The 22233-nt window shown below is 47.2% G+C and overlaps 1 protein-coding gene across 1 annotated transcript in view; it reads right to left on the bottom strand.

Annotated features, from left to right (window-relative positions):
- The window catches only part of TECTA (tectorin alpha), a 70631-nt gene extending 48398 nt beyond the window's left edge, over positions 1–22233 (bottom strand). Inside the window, exons 1-7 of the mRNA XM_047877982.1 lie at positions 22170–22233; positions 18624–18757; positions 15565–15852; positions 11713–11850; positions 11203–11368; positions 6877–7289; positions 652–1222 (exon numbers count right to left, since the gene is read on the bottom strand). Coding sequence (XP_047733938.1) covers positions 652–1222; positions 6877–7289; positions 11203–11368; positions 11713–11850; positions 15565–15852; positions 18624–18757; positions 22170–22233 — 1774 coding nt within the window. The remainder of the gene's footprint in view (positions 1–651; positions 1223–6876; positions 7290–11202; positions 11369–11712; positions 11851–15564; positions 15853–18623; positions 18758–22169) is intronic.

Below are 22233 nucleotides of genomic sequence, written 5' to 3'. Positions count from 1 at the left end.
TTCATGCGAAAAGGTAATTCAAAAGAAGCTGAATTTCCCCACGCTGTTAGGGCTTTCTCCTAACCACCCAGTGCTTCTGAAAAAGGGCCTTCTTTCCTGATGTTCTGTGCTCCCTGGCTGCAGCCCTTTTCCCACTGGCACCAGTGGGTCAGCGAAAACATGGCAGAGCAAGAGACACAGAACCTAGAGGGACGGAAGGCGGAGAAGAGTCAAAGAACAGTTGCTGTTGGTTCCACTTGTGAGGTGAATTTCCCCCAGAGCTGGTTATGATTACTCAGACCAGTGTCTGTGTTTGCTCAATGGCCACAAATACAGCCACCTTCCCTCTGAACACCCACCTCCCTTCTTAACTCAGGGATAGCCATCCCTGGGACAGGGCCTTCCTCGCGTCAAGCATTTCCTGCCACTCACTCCCTGTGTCTGGACCATTTGCGCTCAAATGGTTTTCTTGTTTTCTGGCTATGGTATTGGGTGGGCAGGAAAAGGAAAGATCCTTTTTGCTGTTCATTCTTCATAACGTGTGGCTATGTTAACCTCACCCTCACTCTTGGGCAATTTGTCTTAACAAGGAGAGTTTTGAGGAGCCCGGAAACCCTCTCCCTGGCCCCCTGCGCGAGCACGCCCTTCCATTTGGATGGGATGCCAGCTTACCACACCCAGTCTGGACCCGCCAGTCTCCGATTGGAATGCCGAGGGCCTGGCACACGAGCGCGTAGGCCTGGATGGCTTGACAGAGGAGTGTCCCATTGTCCCTCACGCTGCACAGGTCATACACACAGCTGTGCACAAAGGCTGTGGGGTCCACGACGGTGCCACACTCCCACAGGGGGCCGTCCGTCTTGTTGAGGAAGCCGCAGTAGTCCGAACCAAAGAAGAGGGCTTCCGTGGCTGTGTCACACAGAGTGCAGTTGTCCACGCAGCCCGAGTCGCACTTCCAGTCGGCATGGTAGACCCGCCAGCTCTCTCCGAGATCCAGGACAGACATGGCCGGCCTGCCGTCAGGGCGGAGGAAGTCGTCCAGCGGGTTTTTATTGTAGTTCCCACAGAGCCCACACGTGGAGTTTATGTAGGAGCCTGGGATGGAAATGGAGGCGTAGTGCTGGCCATCAAACGTCACTAAGAGCCCAAAATCCGTTTCCACGGCAGTTGACATGCCACTCTGGTAGATTTTCACCGCCCCCAAGTCTAAGGTGACCGGCAAAGAAGTCACTAGGTCATTAACCTGCCAACAACAGTAACAATAAAAGGCAGGTGAGCAGGTGCCAGGGCAATGGGTCCCGCGGAGGTCGGGAAAGGGAAGCCAAAGCACTCTCCAGAGAGAATGGTCCCCCCCACCCCGGATGGCCTAGGCTCTGGTAAGCTTGACTTCTGTTAAGGCAGAGGCCTGGGGGAAGCCACAAAAGCAGGGTGGCGTGGGCCAGCCAAGCACTGTGCATTTGAGACATGACAGGCATTACCACTACTGCCCTAGACTCCTCTGGGGAACAGATGGTGGTCAACCCTTCCTGGCTGGCTCTAGGGCTGGCTTCAAGTCTCTTGGTGAAAGACTAGTGATGCTGTTTTCCTTTTCACTCGTCTAAATTCATTCTTTAAGTCTCCACTGAAGTCACATCTTTTCCATGACCTCGTCACTGCCTATAGCACTCCCTGATCCCTCCTCCCAGCTGAAATGTGTGCCATGCTGCCCTGGTATTATTCTCTGAGTGCATCACCCTGTCACGTCCTGATACCAGGACTATGTCATGTAATCATTCAGCAACACAAACAAACGTGAATGCCTACTGTGTACCAAGCACTATGTTAGGTGCTAAGGAATAAAGAATAAAGAAAATAATTGTCCCCACCCCTCATGGAGGTCCCGGTCTACTGAGGAAGAGAGACACAAATAGATATTTATAATACGCTGTTTTAAATACGCATTAATGGATCATACAATGGGAGGATAGCAAGTGACCACTATATCCAGCCTAGGGGGGGTCACACAAGACTTTTTGCAGGCAGTAAGTCTACCCTGGGTCTTTGAAGATGGACAGAAGTAGACAAAGGAAGACTGGGCTCAGGGATTTCTAGGACAAGAGAGTAAAGGTGGGTGGTTAGGAACAGCTACGTGAATACAGGGTTGACCATTGGGTGGGGCGGCCAGAAACAAAGCTGGAGACACGAGCAAAGTCCACGGTCCATTTAGTCAACACATAGCAATTTAGGCCTCTCTGTGTGCCATGCACTGTTCTAAGAGTTGGGGATTCGCTTTGAGTGAAATGGACACAAATCTCTGCCCCACGGAACTTATATTTTAGTTGAGGAGACCGAAACCAAACAAAACAAACAAGTAAAATATATAGGTATGCCAGGTTGAGCAATTATGCAGAAAAATAGAGCAGGGAATGGGGATCACAAGTGCCGGGGAAGAGGGTTTTTAACTTGAAATAGGATGGTCAGGGAAGGGGATATTTGAGATGAGGAAGCAAGCCACGAGCTTATCTGGGGTGACAGTGGATCACGCAGAGGTGACAGCCAGGCCCAAAGGTGGCGTGTGCCTGGGTGCTCCCAGCACGACTGGAGCAGAGACAGCAAGGAGAGGGCAGTGGCAGATGATGCCAGAGAGATAAGGGCAGCCAGAACAGGTAGACCTTTGTCGGCTATTGTAAAGCCTTTGGCCTTGACTCCGAGCAAGATGGAGAGCCAAGAGTGTGTCTAGGGCAAAGGAGGGACGTGATCTGACTTCCATCTTAAAAGAATTCCTCTGGCTTTCGTGTTGGGTGCACACCCTGGAGGGCCTTTTAAGCCATGTTTTAAACAAAACAAATTCCATAACAGCAAAAACAACTTGGATTTCTATGCTGCAGAGAAAGCCCCAAAATGTTTTAAGTAAGGGAATGACATAGTCAGATTTGCATTTCAGAAAGCCCACTCTGGCCAGCAGGTCAAGATTAGAAGCAGAGAAACCAGACAGGAAACTGATGCAAAAATCCAGGGGCGATGGAGCATGAGGGCCTAAACTACATACAGACGTGAGAGAGTGGGACCAGCCCGTGGAGTCTGCTCGGTAGGACCTCGTGGGTTTTTTTGCAGCGGGGAGCAAGAAATGGGGAACAGTCAAGGGCGAGTCTCAAGCATCTGGCTCACGTGAGTGGGTGGCTTGAGAAGCCTCCAACAAAGAGAGCTCATTTTCTTCTTTTTCACATTTAACACGCCCAGCACCTGTAGACATCACGTTTATAGTCTGGGATGGGAAGGTTATCCTACGTCAGTCCTAGATGGGACACACTGTGAGTGCACAGTCAATACATTGGAACTATATCGATTTCGGGCACACGGGAAGGAAAAGGGTCTTTACGGCCACCATTGTAGCTACTTCCTCAGTCTTCTAGGAAGTGAGGCAGTAGCCTATCTAAGCATCTCTCCAAGATTTACCATCGCAGATGTCTTGTGCCATGGCCTGCCTCTAATGGGAGGGGGGGGGACCAAAAAAATAGGCTTGAGAAATAAGCTATCCTACAGAGAGCTACAAGTAGAGAGAAAAACCTAGGAATTGATCGATCTATCCTTATCTCCTATGTAGCAGTTTAGCCGACAAGGGTGAGAAAAGCCATGTTATAAGGAAGGTCAGCTAGCAAGAGCCCTGGATGACCATCATGTACTGTCCATGCTGAGACGGAGAATGAACTCTTCCCCAAGGTTAGTATAACTGTAACTTCCAGGTATGCCCACTGACCAATGCTGGCAATGGCCAATGTCACCTGCCAGCCATATAAGCTCTGACCCTCAATTTCCTCAATGGCCTCCTCCACTCTCTCTCAAGCTCCTGCTAACAAAGGGCAGTCTTTTGTGTCTCGAAGCAAAAGCCATGGGGTGAACCATCTCTGGATATTACAACAGTCCCCCCTGTTCCTCTGCATCAGATCTTGTTCCACTTAGACTGACATAAGCCCTAGGCTGACCACAGGCACCACCATTTCCCAGTTTCTACCCTTCTCCCTGGTGTAAGTGTTCATTGCAACCCCACTCATTCCCAACAGAAAACATGTCTCCGTTTAAACCACCGATTAGAGAGATACTGCGTTTGTCCCCTACAGTGCTCTGAGAAGGAGCTCTTGGGTGATTTCTTCTTTCATCCCGCCGGCCTCAACTCTTGACGAGCCAAGGGTAACTGGACCTCTTCTCATCACTTCCCTTCTTCTCCCTGTATTCTAGCCACTTTCCTGATACTGTCTCTCCTAGGATGTGGATACTGGGTGGGAGGGCGGGGTGAGGAGAGAGAACTAGAATTGTAGAAGCATAGGTCTTAGAACTAAAAGGGATTTGGGTGGCAGTGGAAATGTGGGAAACAGCATGTATTAGGTGCCCACTGTGTGCCAGGCTGTGTACTAGATGTCACACGCGGCTGTTCTATTTCATCCCCAGGACAAACTCAGAAGGACCTTATCATCTTCCCCTTTTGCAGATGAGGGAATTGAGGTTCAGAGCTTGCACGGCTGGGAGGTGACAGGGCCTGACTCTCATGAGCTGGGCTCCAAAGCCACTGCTTTCTGCTGCCTTTATCCCAGTGCTAAGGAGAGGTAGCCATACTGCGGCCATAGAGCCCTGCCTCCTAGACACTATCACCCCATTTTACAGATGGAAAAAAAGAAGCCCAAAGCACACTCAGCCGGCAGTGGTCACACAGGGATTGTGCGGATCTGACCCCAGAGTCTGAGTTCTTCCTCCCCATATGCTATTTGGCCTTGAAGCCCTTTTCAATGGGGCACCCTAAACTACCTGAGTTTATTTGGGGGAGAAATATGAAAACTGATAAGTATTAGCTAGAAGGAGACATTTATTATATTATGGATGTTAGTTGGCTGTCTTTAGCCCCCATTAGCATATGCAATCCTAAATTGTTTGCTTTGTTATTTGCAAACAATCCAAAGGGGGGAAATCCATATACAGGAACCAGTCCCCAGCATATGGAGAAAGGGGATCTATATGTTGCAAGAACAGATCTTGCTGGCCATTCCGGCCAGGCCGAGTGTGTCTGGAGAAGTCAGCTGCCTCACAGGCATTTCAAAGCCTCCTTCTTGCTTCCTATCCCTCTCCCTGCCTGTCCCCATTTGACCCTGGGTGGGGGCTCCACTGTCCGTGGAGTCACCCCCCCACCCAGCAGAGCAGGTGTATCCAGAGACACTGGGAAGCCGTTTGGCCAAAGGAAAAGGAAGCCATTGTTAGCTCACAGTTGGAGTCACATAACCTTTTCTTTCTGAAACATTTACATTCACGTCCACATCTCCCTGTCGCTACAGAAAATTGAGGAATCCGTGCCCTATGCCTGGACGATGGAAAAGAGCCACACAAAATTAGCAGAGCTGCTGGGCCTGAAAGAAATGGCAATGCTCCTTTCCTTCTGAAAAAAAAAAAAAAAGTCTGACTGTGAGTGAAAAAGATTTTTAATCAAAATGGAAAATAGAAATAAAGCATAAAGCTTTCTTCCTCAACTACAGATATCATACACATCCATCCCCACAATACAGGCAAGCAGGAGAAAGCTGGGGAACATTTTTCTGGCTTGAAATAGTAGCATCTATCTACAAGAATAAGTATTGTGCTCAACAGCACAATAGAAATTTAAAAGGGAAAAACGTCAAACTTCCGTACCCCCAACTCTGACCTTGATTTCATATGCAGAACTGTCCCTAGAGAGACTAACCAAATAACAGGCAAATTGGCATTTCGGCCACAGTAAAACCTCACTTTTCTAATTATGACCATGATAAGCTGCACAGACCTAGGCCAGGCAGAGCCAGAAAAAGTGGAATTAGTTCCTCGGTCCTGCCTTTTGTTGGACATGCTGTGTCAGTTAAAACTACAACACATATTTAAAAAAAAAAAAAAAAAGAAAGAAAGAAAGAAATCCCCGCATTGGCATCAGTTCTGGTTTGTAATCTCCGTAATGACCTCCATGCATGGGGATTAAGGATCGCACGGGGTTGTGCAATCAACCCCTCGTGGTCTTGGTTATTATTGCTTGAATAAATACACGGTTGCAACAAGGTTTTCATTAACATTATGAAAATTGGGGCCTCCACAAATTGAGTAATTGCCAGTGGCTTCTTGCTCTCCCTCCTTTGCGGATGTGCCTGCCTGAAATCCAGGTGGGCAGTGACAGGAATCATTTGCATACGCTAAACGGACCAGCAGATATCCACTTTCCCCTCTCTTATTCCAGGCAGGAGTGGGAACCTGTTGGAGGGTGTTTGGGCAAAGCCTTCTCAGAACCTTCCCACCAGCGTCGTGAAAGAGCTCAGCAAGCCTGCTCCCAGGGGGGGCCCTCACCAGCGGTGCCTCTGGAAACACCAATCAATTTGGAGCTTTTTCCAACAATGCAGCAGTAGATTTTGGGCAAACAGGATGGGGGGTGGGGTGGGGGGTGGGGGAGGGTTGTTAATGAAAGGCCGTACTGAGTTATGGATGTATACTGTGTGTTGGCACACCATCTCCAGGGCATGACCATGTGGCTGCTGCTATTGCAAGCCAGGTCCCTGAGAAACTCAGCCTACCTCTCTTCCCAGTTACTTCTGAGCTTGGACATGTGGGCATGTATGCACGTATGTGACAGCGTGTGTGTGTGTGTGTGTGTGTGTACGTATTTATGAGGTAACCAGCAATTTCAGTGTACTTTAAGCTATATAGTAGAAAGAAATATCAAGGAGAGAGCTGAGGTTGGCTCTTGTACAAATAAAATTTAGCCTAGTTAAAAAAATGTTACAAGCTATTTGCAAGGAAAGCAGAGCCCTGAATCTCTTCCGTACAAACATCACACAGCAGAACCAGCAGATCTGAGGAAGTCTTCCCCCGGCTCAAGATTCTCCAGCTTCCCAGGAGGGCTGGAGAGGGTCTCACCTTGACTTTTCCATAGCTTCCTTTGGGGATGAGAATCTTGTAGCCATTCACCTCCACAGAGAGCTCCTTCACCCAGGAGACGGCTGAGCCCCCGCGGTGTTCGTTTTTGGCCTCCACGCTGAAGAAGGGGAGGCTGGAAGTCTGCAAACACTGTCGGGCCAACAGGTAGGCACAGGAGCCTTGGAAGTGGAAGAGGAAGCCATCAAAAGTGTGGTAGTGTGGCTCCCCAAACACCACACACGTGCTGGTCTCCACGGGGCTGCAGTAGAAGAATTTGCCTTTGGGTTCGCACACTTCGTAGGGGCTACAGGAGGCCTCCTGGCAGTAGATCTCATTGTTGAAATCTAGACAGCGGCATTTGATGGTACAGTTCAGGTCATCCCAAAACACCTCCCCTCGCCGAAGGAACTGTCCTGGGGAAGAATGACATTAGAGCCAACATTTATTGAGCATTTACCCTCCAGGCCAGGCGCTGGGCTGAATGCTTTTCCTGCATTCTACCATGGAATCCACACAAGAGCCCTGTTTGGCAGGTATTATCCACCTCACTGGATGAAAGAGGAAACTGAGGCTAAGGGGAGGTTGAGTCACCAATTCAGCCCAGAGTACTCAGCCCCTCAGGAGCGAAGCCAGGGTTCTAAGCCGAGGCTGTGGGAATCCAGTCTACCTCTTGGCATCATCGTCTCCACGGCTAGAGAGCACACTCTCATTCAAGGGAAGACACGTCATCTTAATCCATGGCAAAGGCTGTGACGCACGGGAGTCATACCCTTCCTTCCAGGAAGAAGAAGAAGGGTACTCCAGAAACAGGCCCAGCTTTCCCTGGAAACTTAGCAACACAGATTCCTCCCGTGCTAACTTGTTCACTCATCCGTTCATTCAGCAAACATTTGCTGAGGGCCCAGTATGTGCCGGAAGAGATCAATAAGCATGAATCAGGAGGCAGACACACAAGTTTAAATCCCAGGCTCCCTGGGAGGGTTCTGGAAAGGGCTGATCTCTAGCTTCAAGGGCTCATAAATCGTGCCAACACTGCTTAGGCAGAACGTACATGATACAAGTTGCCTTCTCTCTCACCCTAGGTAGGCCCTGTCCTTATCCACCAGCAGAACTTCTAGACAGAATCCAGGTTAGGAGGAGAGTGAGGTTGGGGGAGGGATGTCCTTTATGGGATGTACTGATTTTAATATGTGCTACTGTTTATTTGGCAGACAATCAGGCTTTGAAACAATTCCCAGGGGTGCCCGGGGGGCTCAGTCGGTTAAGCGCCCGACTTCGGCTCAGGTCATGATCTCACGGTTTGTGGGTTTGAGTCCCGCGTCAGACTCTGTGCTGACAGCTCGGAGCCTGGAGCCTGCTTCGGATTCTTTGTCTCCCTCTCTCTCTCTGCCCCTCCCCTGCTCACGCTCTGTGTCTCTCTCTCAAAAATAAACAAACATTTAAAAAATCAAAAAAAGAATAAAAAATAAAACCAGTTTCCTAAATCAAAGATCTCCCCCCACCAAAAACTCAAACTTTGCCAGTAATTAATATCAACCCTCAACTGAAAAGGAAGCGTCTCTGGACTGGGGCCTGCGATCTTGTCCTCGGCTGGGTCAGAGCCAAGAGACCGAGAAAATGGTCACAAACCCCGCAGCCAACTTCCAAGACCACCGGCTTACTTCTATCTGCCTCAGTGTTCTAACCTGTAAAGGGCGGGGGGCAGTGCTATTTTCTCATCCCTGTCCCAAGGGGAACAGCGATGCCACAACCAGTCCACATACACAAGTTGATAGAGGCGGAAGCATTTGTAAATTGAAACATGTCTGAAAAGGAAAGCATCAGAGGCACAACATGAAGAAATGTAAATGATGTCCTACATCAGGAGTTGACTGTTTGAAACTGTAGTTTGGAAAGATTGGTCAGGTTCGTCTCTAGAACTGAGTACTCAGTGAACAGCATAGGCTGCAAGACGACCCCAAGCAGAGAGCATGGGCGCATCCGGAACAGTCTTTTCTGTATCCGTGCAACAGGAACGACGATGTCTCCACAGGCAATTATGTTTCATACCTGCTGAGAATAGAACCCAAATGTGGGATAATAGATTTATTCACATTCCCAGCAGGTCATATGCATCAGCCCCGAAGACAGGCCCCGAACCTCAATGCTCTTTGGCACCAGTCCAGGCTGCATATATTTTAACAGCCTCCGCTAAGTATGATTTCCAGTCTCTGCTTTCAGGCTTCCAATAAATGAGAGGAAAATGCCTTTGAATAGAGGAGGATTGGACCAAAAGGTAGACTCTCTGAGATAATTCTGTTTGCAAAGCGATGATATAATAAACCAGCTCTATGCAAATCTCCCCCTGCTATCACCCAGGCCAAACCCGATTCTCATTAGATTGATATATGCCTAGTGGCACATAAAAATGCACAGCAGTGTGTATAAGGATATTGAATTTGCCCTGTATGTGAAACCCAAACCCATAACTCAGGAGGAAAAGAATGAAGTCAAAGTGGAGACTTTGTACACGGCTGGCATCCGACCAACTCCACAGCTCTGCAAGCCAATGTTTTCCATTATCACGGCATTTCATTCCCAGGGCTCAGGCGAGAGGCTGTCACTGGGCACTCAGGTTGCACGGCCACAGCCAGTCGGCTCTGTGATGCTTGGACACAGGGGCAGAGGCACTGGGTACGTCTAGTCCGGGCCGTCAAGGGGAGATAGAGAACATGGCATTGGTCTTGTATCTCTCACAAGACCTTAAGTGGGGCTGTATTTACACTCTGTATGGGAGCAGGGCACGATCTCTGCAAGACTGGTGAGCTCAAGAGCTAGATTCTTTCCCAGCCGCTTTCATACCGGCTTAGCTCCAAATCATTTATTTGCTAACTTTGGAATGTGGAGGACTTCATAGAGTCTACGGAGACAAGGATGCCCAGGCATGTAAATGCCCATCTTTACAAACGACCTTTCGTTAGAGCCAAGTCAGGAGGTTTGATAAGCCTGGCCACAGTGCAGGGAATGGGGAAGGAGGCGTGGGCATCTCAGACCAGGTGGATATGGTTTTTCTGTCTATCACACAAATGGAAGCTGAGTCAAGAGAGAACTCGGAGGCCTCCCAGGGCTGCTGAGACATGTAGGTCCCCAGACCATGCTTCCTATCGGAGGAGGACAAGAGACCTCCTGAAACCTTCATCCCAAGCCAAAACTTTCTTAAACATCTGCATTTCCCCCCAGGGTCTTCCTTTGTGCTTCCACAGCCCCCCTACCCTCTCGTCCATTACAATGTGGCCTAGACTGTGTCACCACTGTCTCCCTGGCTGTCTCCTCTATCACAGCAGTGTCATGAAAGCCAGAGTTCCTTCATGCCCAGCACCTGATGGAGTGGAGCCCCCCCTGTTGGGGCTTTCTAACGTTCTTTGGAAAGAAGCAATGAATGGCTGGCTGGCTGGCTGGCTGGCTAAACGGATAGATGGGCAGATGGTTGGGTGGACGGACAGATAGACAGGTGGATGATGTCCTGATTCTAGTTGCAGGAGTCTCCACTCCAGAAGCAGAAATACGAACAGAAACACGGCTTTCTGAATCCTTTCACACACATAAGAAGCAGGAATCTATAAGCCAGGATGTTCTTGTGAGAGTCCCGGGCTGTTTTGCACATCCAAAGAGGTTTTGGATAGTTTAGAAAAGGCCCCAAACTTTGGATGCCACCGTAAAGGAAGAGAGGCTCAGCTACAGCTTGTTCAACACAGACCTAAAGCAAGCTTTGATTCTCCCCAAACTCCTGTATGTTTTGCCGCTGCAGACAGGAGTTTAGGAGACGCTACCCTGAAGACGATGACACTTCCCCCCCTTTCTTTCTAATCACACTAGGGAGTGCTGATTTACTCCCGTGGAGACGTGGCAACGCTCTGATCTCTCCCACTTCTGCAGATCTACAGGGTGCAGATGGCAAAGCAGGAGTGAAGAGGAGAAGAAAAATGGAAAGGGGGGGATGGCAGCAACAACAACAAGAATAATGTTAAGCAGGAGGGCTCCCTTCTGTCCCTCTGGCTGAGCAATCGCTCAAGAGCCACGTCCACTTCTGCGGAGTTATTTCGAAGGGGAAGCTGTGTTCACACCCCAGGCAAGGACTTCGAAAACCGCCGTGGAGCAAATGCAGGGTTTCAGCTCCCGGTGTGATGAATGTGCATGCTAAAATTACCTTGATCTCCATTACCCAGCTGAGAGATGTCAAGAGTAAGGCATCGGGAACGAGCCCGCCCCCGTGGCTTAAAAGCCTGCCTGTCAATCCACACCAAGCAAACCCTGCTTTGCCATATGGGGAAGAGGAAAAGCCTTTACCTCTGGAGGTGCAGCCATTGGCTGGGTCAATTTCCTTCCCGTCAACTTTGAATGCCCAGCGGCCTGGAACATTGACGTTCGTGGTCTCTTGGATATTCACAATATCAGGGGTTCTTGACCCCGGGAGGCTGAAGAAATTGGTGAGGTTTCCACCATTAAATCCTGCCTAGAGCACAAAAGGAAGGCGAGACTTGAACACAAACACCAGCCTTGTGGGTTAACTGGCCCTCGTACCTTATTTTCAGATTCCGGCACATTGAAATCAGGAGACCCCTTTTCCTGGAGTTCCCGGGGCCACCACTGCAGGTGAGAAAGGCCTGCCTAGTTCATGCCACACCCACATCAAGGTACCACAGATGGGCAAGATTAGCCTCTCGGTCCACCTGCAAAATCAGACACGCTTCTCTAGCTCAAAACGGTTGGCAGGGTTCCCTCCAGCATGCTGAGCAGCCTAAGCAAGGAGAAGAGTACTTCGGAAACAGGGTGGACATGAGATGGAGAGCCACATACCTGTGCCATCACTCCCCCAAGGCCAGTCAGGGGGTCACCGCCGCTCGCTGTCCCAGTGGTCCAATTGATTTCATAATAATTGAAGAGCGTGAATGTATAGGATCCATCAGACACCAGGACAGCCTGGAAGGTGTTCACCTACAGGATGGCAGTGGGTGGTCTCATGACTTCCCTTCCCAGAAGCTCCTCTCCCCAGCCCCCTCTACCCTGCACCTTCCCTGCCCCCCCAGTAGCTCAGAGCTGCTCCAACGCCAGCCCTCACACTCTGCCTCCTCTCTGAATTTGTTCTCGCCCCCAGTCGGGAAAGCAAGACATGTGGGAGCATGCACCTGAAAAGAGAAATTGCCTGAGGAGAACCTAGGGGCTGACTCAGCACCCCTTGTATAGCTCTGGTTCAAACCAGAGAAGTCAGAGGCCCCGCTTGGCTTGTGATAATGCGTGAGCACCTATAGATGGCAGCATGAGAATAAACTATAGGAAGTGGTCCAGGCAGGGGAAGGGCCACAAGCACCTGTTCCCTGAGCAGGTTGGATGGGGCAGGGAGGAGGGCCATCAAATGCCCATCAGTGTTGACTAAGGGCCAAGGTCTGCACTGTGCTCTCTTGCGTCCTGGAAAACACCCGCTAATCTTGGTGAGCTGTCTCCCCTCTTTAAAATGGAAGTTGGAATGGGGTTTTTAAAAGCACTTTTTGGGGAGAAACTGCTCTTCTAATTGAGCATTTATGTATCACTTTATATCTGCAGAAATCTCAACACCCGCCTGTACCTCGGACCAATGTTAAGGGGGGCAATTTTTTGGCCCTTTCTCATCTGAGAGCTTAAAAACCGAGGGCTAAGGGAGATGAATTGCTGGACATTTTGCAAGGATCTAGCGACAGAAGATGGGAATCGAGCCGGAGCCCCCAGTCTCTCTCTTAGTGCCCTGTCATTACACGCGGTCTTCATTTTCACCTTTTTAGGATAGAGATGTTATATAAATTCAAACAAGCCTCGCAAACAGTTTCCAGAAAAAGCCGTAGCCAACTCTGTCCTTTACTGTTTCCCTTGGTTAATCCCTACCCCTCGACACAGGTTTTCAGGAAATGCAAATAAAAGGAGGGCTAAAAGAGAGGAGGCTGACCTTTTCCATTCAAGCCTCACACTTTCCCCAGCTGCCTGATACCATCGTGGCTAACGTTCCGTCAGACACAGAGGAAGACCCAAATTCTTATCCTGTGTAATCAGACTGGGGTGGAGGATCTTGGAAGCCCCAAATCTCCCATCCTAGACAGTCTCGGGGAGGGAGACAAGGTGCAAGTAAAGAAAAGCCCTTTTTGTAAATACGAATTCTCTCCTCGAGCTCTGTGCCTGCCATAGCCGATGGCGTTCATGATAGGGTCGGGCCGGTATATGCCTCTACTCTTTGGCCCAGCTCAACAAAAGAGTGAAGTGGGGCACCGAGATGCCTGAGCAGTCAGCTCGAGATTTTGCTCTAAGATCACTGCAGGGTCAGGTTCTGGAGACAGGCATCAAGTCAAGGTCACAGGAGGTCTGAAGAGCAACCCTCCTCCAGACTGGGATTCTCCTTCAAGGAGGATATCCCTTCTCCTGAAATCAAGTTGGAAATATCTCTGGTGCAAGCAGGTCTTGAGAACAACCAAGAAGTCACCCCAAAGCCAACCAAGCACCCTAACCACCCCACAAGGGCTGGCTCACCCTCGCGCACGTTCTGCCTCGCTCTCACACACCCTACACGTACGTATCTCCTCAACATTTGCTCTTGGGCTCCCCCCGATCTGTTTTTGGTGAAACCGTGTGTTTTTTTCCATTCTTGAAAAGCCCTTTTATTTTGCAGAGGACTTTCAGTGATGCCTGGAGGAGGAGGCAGCTGGAGGGGGGAGAGTCCAGGAATTGGAGTGAAGGGATGTTAACTTGGACCTCGCTTGGCCTCCTGTGAGGTTCAAATCTCCTCGCTTGTCACTAGGGCAGCTCACTGAACTTCTTGGGCCTATGCCCCCACCTTTCAGGTGGAATGAGTTTTGCTTACTACACAACATCCCTGGGGGGCTAAGTGAAATGCACAACTAGCCTATCACAGCACTGGGCTCACAGTAAGCTCTTAATAAACATTAGTTTTCCCTCCTGAAAGTAGGGATGTCCTCTTCTCTCTTCCTTGCTATCAGGCTTCCAACGAATGGCAACTTCCACCTCTAAGAGACTTCTCATGCCATTTGCTTATTTGGCCCAGTGATGTGTGTTCCTACAGAGGAGGGGAAACCTGGGGTGACGACAGATGGAAGAGGAGTCAACTTAAAAGATAGAGATGGATGGACACATCAGCAGCTTGGAAGGCTTGTACCAATCTTTTCTCCAAGGAGCCCAAAGCACTTAGCTGTTGCCTCATTCATCCTCATTGAAAGAGTTCTTACCTAGCCCCCAAATTTCCTCCAAAGTACAAACCAGAAAGTATCTAAATTATCTTGCCGTTTTTATGGCCAATGGAAGTTTTTTTGGAAAAAATGGTGGTCAGCATTTGATGGGCATTTCTTCTCCTTTCTCCCCCCCACTGACACTAAAATTTATCGATCACTAGCATCCTGCATTTTAACGTTGTAAGGTATGAGGCTTGAAGGACATAAAACATCACTCCAGGAGTTGTTAGCAATCCATAACATGACAGAGGGAAATGTATGCTGCTTGAGAGGTTATTTCTAGCCAACGCATCCACTGTTTAAACTTGCGTCTTTCTGTTCTCCAGAACCTCTTAGCGGTAAAGTGCATTCTCATGCTCTGGGGTCAGAAGGTTCTAAAACACAATGTGCTCAATGCGGGCAGCCGTAAATGGCTGGCCCAGCACTTTTCCACCTCTGCCTCTAACTCAGTAGTTTCTATTCCATCCCTAAACAACTGACTCATTGCCAAGGAAATTGGAAAACAGATGGAATTGGAAATAATGCTAAGAAAGCAGAGGGCAGAGTTTTGAATGTCTTTGCTTACTGGAAATTATACAGTTGGAGATACGTCTGCCACTTCAAAAATCTCCACTGCCAAAGTCACCCAAATGAGCTGCAGACTTTTGTGAAAACTGTGTTCTGTCCCTTTATATAGAAAGTTGATTATCTCTACGATAATGCCAGTGATAATCTTCCTTATTTGACTTTTATTTGACTGCTCATTTGGGATTTCAGAGCAGATGTTGAAACTTTATTCATGAAACGCTTTAACTGCCCACTTCAATTAGCATCAAATATGAATAATTCCAGACCTGGTCACAATAAAAAAAAAAAGGTCATAACATAATAAAATGAACCAGGTAGGTCATTTGTACCCAAATCCAGCCCCCTATTTTCCACTTCCTACCAGGCTTTGTAAAAAAAAAAAAAAAAAAAAAAAAAAAAAAAAAAGCAATAAATAAATAAATAAATAATAAAATAAAATAAAATAAAATAAAAAAGGAGGGGGAAGGAAATCAGCTGATAGAGAGAGGCACTTGTGCCCCTGGCAAGAAAAAAAGACCTTTGGTTCCTGGCAGGCCCCTAAGCATGTGGCCTGGATAGGGTCACAGGACCTCAATCACTCTCCTGCAAAATAGGAATGCTACCTCCTGCCAGAAAATTATGGAGAGGCTCTTTTTAGATATTCGTAATGATAAGTGATAGAGATGACACATGCGAGATATCATTACAGCTGACTGGACTGCTCAGGTATGATATCTCCCTCTGTTTCCTGGAAAGTGGGTGGCAAGACTCATTAGTTTAACTCAGGAAACTGACACTCCTCAGCTCTAACAATTAGACTCCGTCACAGCAGTGAAGACGGACAAGAATTAGATGTCAGGATAGGAAGTGGAAAACAGAAAATTTGAATTATTACAGGTGTGGTACTGCTCCCTCCATAAAACGTGACTTCCTCCCATGTCACAATGAAAACCCAAGTGGCAGAGAAGGTTGCCATGTCTTTGAAGTACTTCCTGATGTCCTTGGTGGCTCTTTTCAAGATGACAGGGTCCATGGTCTCTCTGTAATAGATCTCTCCCCGGATTCCATTGTGCACATCTGCCCAAAAGGGAGCAATGAAGGCCCTCCCATCCGTCAGGGGAAAGGATTCTGGCGTGAACTGGCTCACTAGCACATTGAAGGAAACTACTCCGTTGTTATTGACCTGAAAAAATAAGACAGGTTGGCCAGAATGGATCTGCAAATGTGACGTCAGAGTCACAAACCAGTAGAGACATTGGCCTAATCATATGAATGAAAACAACTTTTAAACCACTGAGTTGGAACCCCCAAACACCAGCTTCCAGCACTCAACGAGGAGGTTCATTTACTCCCAGACAAACTCATTGGTTTTCTTTCACTTCCAATTTGTGGTCAGCCTCATTTCTTATTAATAATCAGTCTTGTTTTCATGTTCTTTATCCTATCTCTGTTTACACTTATAAAATGCTACCAGTGTGTGTGTGTGTGTGTGTGTGTGTGTGTGTGTTTGCGCACGCGCATTGGGCCAGGCAAGAGGTAATGTGGACCATAAAGAAGATCCAGCATGACAGATGCAAAATAGTTAGAAAAACAACAACAACAACAACAACAACAAAACCATGGAAGCAACAAGTTAAATTAAAAAATTGTTGAGCTGTATATTACACCTTGATTCCTAGTAGAAGAGAGTCAGTAAAAGCTAAATCAAATACTCCATTATTGAACTCAGATCTCAGGATCAACCATACCCTGTTCTGAATGAGGCATTTAAAGGACTGCTATTGATTCAACTGACTTCACAACCACTCTGTACCCACATCAAGGACGAGGTTACAACCTACAGATGCCCAATTCCATGATAGCTCTTGTAGTCTGATGGCTTCTTTGTATAATCACTGCATAAAAATGGAGATGTGAAATCTATACGTTGTATATGTAAATGACTATCCTATGGTGATTTCTTCATGACTTGCAAAAGGCTTAGTAAGCTTATTAAATTACTGAGCCTACTGCAAATCAGAGCCAATATGCACACTCCATTGATGCAGGACCTGTACACAATTCAGCCTCTGCCTGTGCCTGCAGCTCTGTGAGATTGATTTAACCTGTGGCTTGTACAACGGCTTCGACAGCAGAAATGTCTGGGATGGGAACACTTGCAACACCTCCAGAAAACCTGGAGATCATTTGCCTATACATTTAATTGTTGGTTGCATCCTCTTAATCAGTAATATTATGGACATTAACAGTGACCCCGATCCCAGCGGTAAGTTATCAGTGCCTGGGCCAAGGGTGCATCAATCTGTTTGGGGAGCCACGGTGTATGGTTTGGAAGGGAAGCGGAGATCCAGCTACAAGGATGTTAAGAGCCTCTTGGGTGCGCGAGAGAGCCAACAACCCAGAGGAGAAGCTCGAAAAAGATTGCATGACTCAAAGTACTGGAAACCCAGGGAACATTTTGCCCCCAAATAAGTCTACCCCAAATTAAGGACGCTCCTTTTGCAAGGGCAAGAATTGTTCAGACTCCATGATACAATAGAGGAGAAAGAGGAGCTCGATGAAACGAATGTTTTCTAGAGGTCTGGGAGACTAAGGCTTCCAGAATGGAAGTCCTGTACACATCTCTCATCTCCAAAACCAGCTCAATGCATTCTGAAATTTACAATCGGCTGTTACAGACTAAGGAGGCGCTGCTGTAAGTGGACCCCAAAAGGCATCTTAGGATGCCAGAGCAAGGTATTGGCTAGGAAATAACAGCTGTCATTAAGACTCACAGACTAGTGGAGGGAGGTGGTATTGACTCACATGTGTTTTGCTTATATTCTGTAGTGAAGATCAGAGGTTCTCAGACTTTTGTGGGCCTCAGAATCACCTGGAGGGCTCATTAAAACTCAGATTACCAGGCTCCCTTCCCAGCTTCTGATTCAGCAGTTTGTGGGGGAGGGGTGCCCTGAGATGTGGCATTTCTAACAAGCGCCAAAGTGGTGTGGATGCTGCAGGTTCAAGGACCACTGGTTCAACAGTGGAGGAGGGAGCCACTTTCTGATAGGTGTCAGTCCTTAGAGATACATCAAAGTGTGGGCAATACAGAGGTCCCAGGTGCAGAGATGGCCAGAGAGAGAGGCATTGGAGTTTCAGTTCTTCCTTCAGGGCAAGACACAGAATGGAATGGAATGGAATGGAATGGAACGGAACGGAATAGAATAGAATAGAATAGAATAGAATAGAATAGAATAGAATAGAATAGAATAGAATGTGATAGAATCTACATACACCTCACCCCATGCTTTAAGGCCAAAGATAGAGACAGGTTCAGTTTCTCTGAACCTTCTCAGTGTGCCACCATTCACTAGCAACAAACTCAAAGACCTAAAAAAATAAATAAATAACCTGAGAACACAGGTGCCCAGGAGAACTCTGACACAAATGGTACCATTTCTTCATGCAGGTTTGAAAATGGGACCCCATGGCATAGCTCAGACCCAACAAAGACGGCCAGTTCTGCAAACAACTTACATATAATAGTTGATTACCCCTCTACGATGCTCTGGCTCTGTTCCAAATTGGTAGGAAGCTAAAGAACAGCAGATGCCTAAACTTTTCACACCCCCAGAAGGGAAAGAAAAATGATATTGCTCCTATTGTGGTTCATTGTATCTTTTTATCTTGTCGCGTAGCAGAAATAATGTTCATGGCATCGGGGCCTCTGCTTCACTTCTGTGTTTAATCACCCACAAAAGCAATTTATTGCCCTGTATACTCCTCTACTATGAACATTAGCCATTAAATATACCTTTGACTTTCTTAATCATAAAACCTATCAGCTCATGAAATCTCAGAACTTGTCGTTCCGGCTGGCAATAAATCTTCCATTCCTGGAACCCTGGACGAAGGTGTTTAAAATGTTTTCCTTAATGATAAACAAAGAGCAGAGCCCGGCTCTCCTCCACTTACGTAGACGGTGCGGTAAGGAACGCCAAAGAAGAAAACGGGGATGGCCAGCTTAATCTCAGATGAGCTTCCGTCGTCTACTTTCGGGGTTTTTGTGTCATTCTGCCAGAATGGATACATGAGCTCCCTGGGCTGAGCTGTCGAGAGAGACGGTGGTAAGCTAGATGGCAGGGCCCTCTTCGCTTGGCAAGCTGCTTCCCTCCCACCCACTAAAGCCAGCTTCTTTCAGTGAGCCTTACAAACTAAATGCAAGTCAGACTGCCTTTTCGTTTATCCTAAACCTAAGCTGTACACAATGCGTTATCTTCTGCCTCTGGAAAGCAAAGTATGGGAGCAATGCCATTTCTCCTTAGGAGAAATCACTTCATGCTTTGTTTCTGTGCTTCCATACGTTCTGGAGAGAGCAACGGTTAAAACTGTCTGGAGGGCTGTGAAATCACCCCTGCCTGGAGCTCTCAGAGCACTGAGATGGGGTTTCTCCGTCTGGCAGGGCATAGGATAGCTTCATCCTTGATTGGAAGGCAAGCTGAGAGACGGTGGCCTATGGCTATGAACCTCCCTCCTGGCTTAAGAATTCCACTATCATGTCTTTTCCTGAAAGGAGTCCCCTCCTCCTCCTGCACAGTAGAAGATACCAGATCCCAGAAGGAAATAAGCAACAGTTGGAGCCAGGACAAAAGTGGGAGGAGAAGGTTTGTAGTAACTGGCCCGCAAATGAACTCCATTGAGCCCAGGCCCTGCGAGAGGGCTCTCTGCCCAGTTCCTATTGACGAAAGACAGACACGGGAGCCTCTGGGACGAGGGAGGCTGGGCCCCGAGAACTCTTTGGAGAGGAGGCACGGGGCTCTTACTCATCAGCCCCGTCAAAGGTGAGGGTCATCGCACGAACACACACAGCTCGCCTCTGGTAAACCACATCACCACCCATCCTGGCAACCCGGCTTATGTCTCAGAAGTGTCTCTTCCAAACTCTTGCAAAGGTGGCCTGGTTCAGCACGAGAAATTAGACCATTGCCCCAAGGTCTGTGTTACCGATGATCAGGTCCAATGGCTTCTATGAAATAATCTACGTTTGGGGGTGTATCTTTTCTCTGCCTCCATCCTTTCTTGTCTTGAATGAAAATAGAACCATAGAGTATCACCTTTTCTTCCTTTTTTTAAGTGTTAACTTTCACGGCCAGTGGCAAATCCATTTGGGGCTTCTGGCCATGGATCTTGAACTACCTGCTTGCAACAGCCCAATCTCAGGCGAGGTCCTCTCCTTGAGAAAGTCCCTGCTCTGTGCTGATGGTGCTGATAGGCTGGCGAGCAGCTGGCCAAGGACCGTCCTGCTCCTTCGGGAGCTTTTTAGTGAGGATACGACAGCTCATGTAAGGGAGAACGCACAGGGACCAGAAAGGACTACAGCAGGGCCTGGCCAAGTGCCAGCTTCTCTCTTCCTGGAGCAGGGAATGAGAGATCTGTCTGGTCAGAGAGCTAATCTGTTTCCAATGGCTAACATCAGAGGAGAACAGGGAAACCAGCCCAGTCATTAGTGCACGAGCATTATTCCCCGAGTCCCGGAAGTCTCCAGGAAGCCAACCAAATCGGACCGTTAAGGAGGGCTGTAGCTGGTGTAATCAGGAGCGCAGCCGACGTTCTTTATTTAATGCCACAGTCAGCAGGCAAACAAGGGCTCTTTAAAATTCGTCTTCACACACACGTAACAAATTCCAAATTCCTAGAAGGTAGGGCCTTTTTTAAAAAAAAGTCTCTTTATAATCCCTATCATAGCGTTATACATAGACACTTATTAAATTTGAAGGGTGATGCACTTTCTTAAATTAATAATAACAAATCAAACCATGTCATGGATTTATCTTTCATAGGGGACATTTTAGGAGTCGTGCCCGAGTATGAGTAAGGGCTGAAATTCATGCTGAATTGTAATCATTTTAATGAAAGGATTAATTCAGATTCTGGGAAGCCTTGGCCAGTCTGTCTAGGAAAAGGAAAGTCCATACCTCTCAGGGAGGACACAGGAAAGAGTGGTCATGGAAGCTATCTCTAACTTCTTTCCTTGCTCTAAAGGTGAGGCAAATTTGCAAGATTCTTCTCTTCATGAGTGAACCTAACCAGTTCATGATTTTAAACAGGAGAGAATGAATCGTTCAAATTTTTCCATTTTAAGAATACAAATCAGGGGCACCTGGGTGGCTCAGTCGGTTAAGCGTCCGACTTTAGCTCAGGTCACGATCTTGCGGTCCGTGAGTTTGAGCCCCGCATCGGGCTCTGGGCTGATGGCTCAGAGCCTGGAGCCTGCTTCCGATTCTGTGTCTCCCTCTCTCTCTGCCCCTCCCCCATTCATGCTCTGTCTCTCTCTGTCTCAAAAATAAATAAAAACATTTAAAAAAATTTTTTAAAAAAGAATACAAATAATAAAGATACCAAATATTGTCAGTGCTTGATAAATACTTGTTGAATGAGAAAGGTGCTTAATAAAGGGAAGTAGGTTGAAACTATAGTAGTTTCCACCTTCAAAGCCATCACTATTCTAAAAAAATACAACTTGTGAACAGTATGGCCTATCATTAACAACAGAATTAACAAAAGAAAAGATGATGCCTACCCATGCCGGCTTTAGGCTGAGAATTTCACAATCAATATATAACTATGCTCCCAGAACTTTTTTTTCTCACCAAACAAAACATAAATTTCTTAGAGCAGGTGTAGGAGGCTAGGGTCCATAGGACTCTCATTACTGTGGGGTTTCACACTATAGTTTGCATATTATCACTGTTTAAAGTTACCCAACCATAGCAAAAAAATGTTAGGGTTATACACGCGGTATAGATCTGTTTACTCAGACTTGTAAGCATGTGTCAGCTGAACCCAACAAACAAAACCAAGAAACATGCTTTAGAATTTTAGTCATAAAAGTTTCAAATCTGTATAGATTTCCCCATCTTTCTTCTCTAAAATCCAAAAACAGTAGAAAGAAATGTATGTAGCCTCTCACCTACCCAGGGCGATGCTACCCAGAGAAGATGAAATTACTGAGGAGAATAATTTTCACAGTTCACTGCAAGTTTTAGGTTTTCTTGCCATTGTACAAGGCCACGAATATACAAGTCAAAGACATAAATGCCATTGGGAATTCCTGATTTGGGCTAAAACAAGTATATTTTTAAAATACCCTTTAAAACCTGAGCCACTGGTTAAATGCCCTCATTGGAATCAATCATCAGGCATGCGGTGCACATGAACCTATACCATATACTTTTAATGAAAATTATTTGCATTATTTTAAAGATCGACTCCATTAACATGGGGCAACCTGGCATATATAAATTGTGTTTGAAGTTAAATAAGAAAAAGGAAGAATCGAAGTGAACACCATTCAAAGTTAATGAAGTTTGCCCTTGACCACGGAGTGTGATTTACATTTTTCTTGCTGTATCTGTAGACACATGTCCACCTGCCCTGACGATTACAGTTCCAACAAAAGTATCTCTTTATAAATTCAAGAGCATGCTAATCAAGAGCTTTATGGAATTCTGGAGTACTCACCTTGCTGCTGTACAAGTGCGAAGATGAAAGAGACCCAAATTCTAAGTAATGATGAATAATTCAT

The sequence above is a fragment of the Prionailurus viverrinus genome, chromosome D1 (assembly GCF_022837055.1).
Source record: "Prionailurus viverrinus isolate Anna chromosome D1, UM_Priviv_1.0, whole genome shotgun sequence".
NCBI classification, from domain to species: Eukaryota; Metazoa; Chordata; class Mammalia; order Carnivora; family Felidae; genus Prionailurus; species Prionailurus viverrinus.
This window is presented reverse-complemented; position numbering and strand designations above follow the sequence as displayed.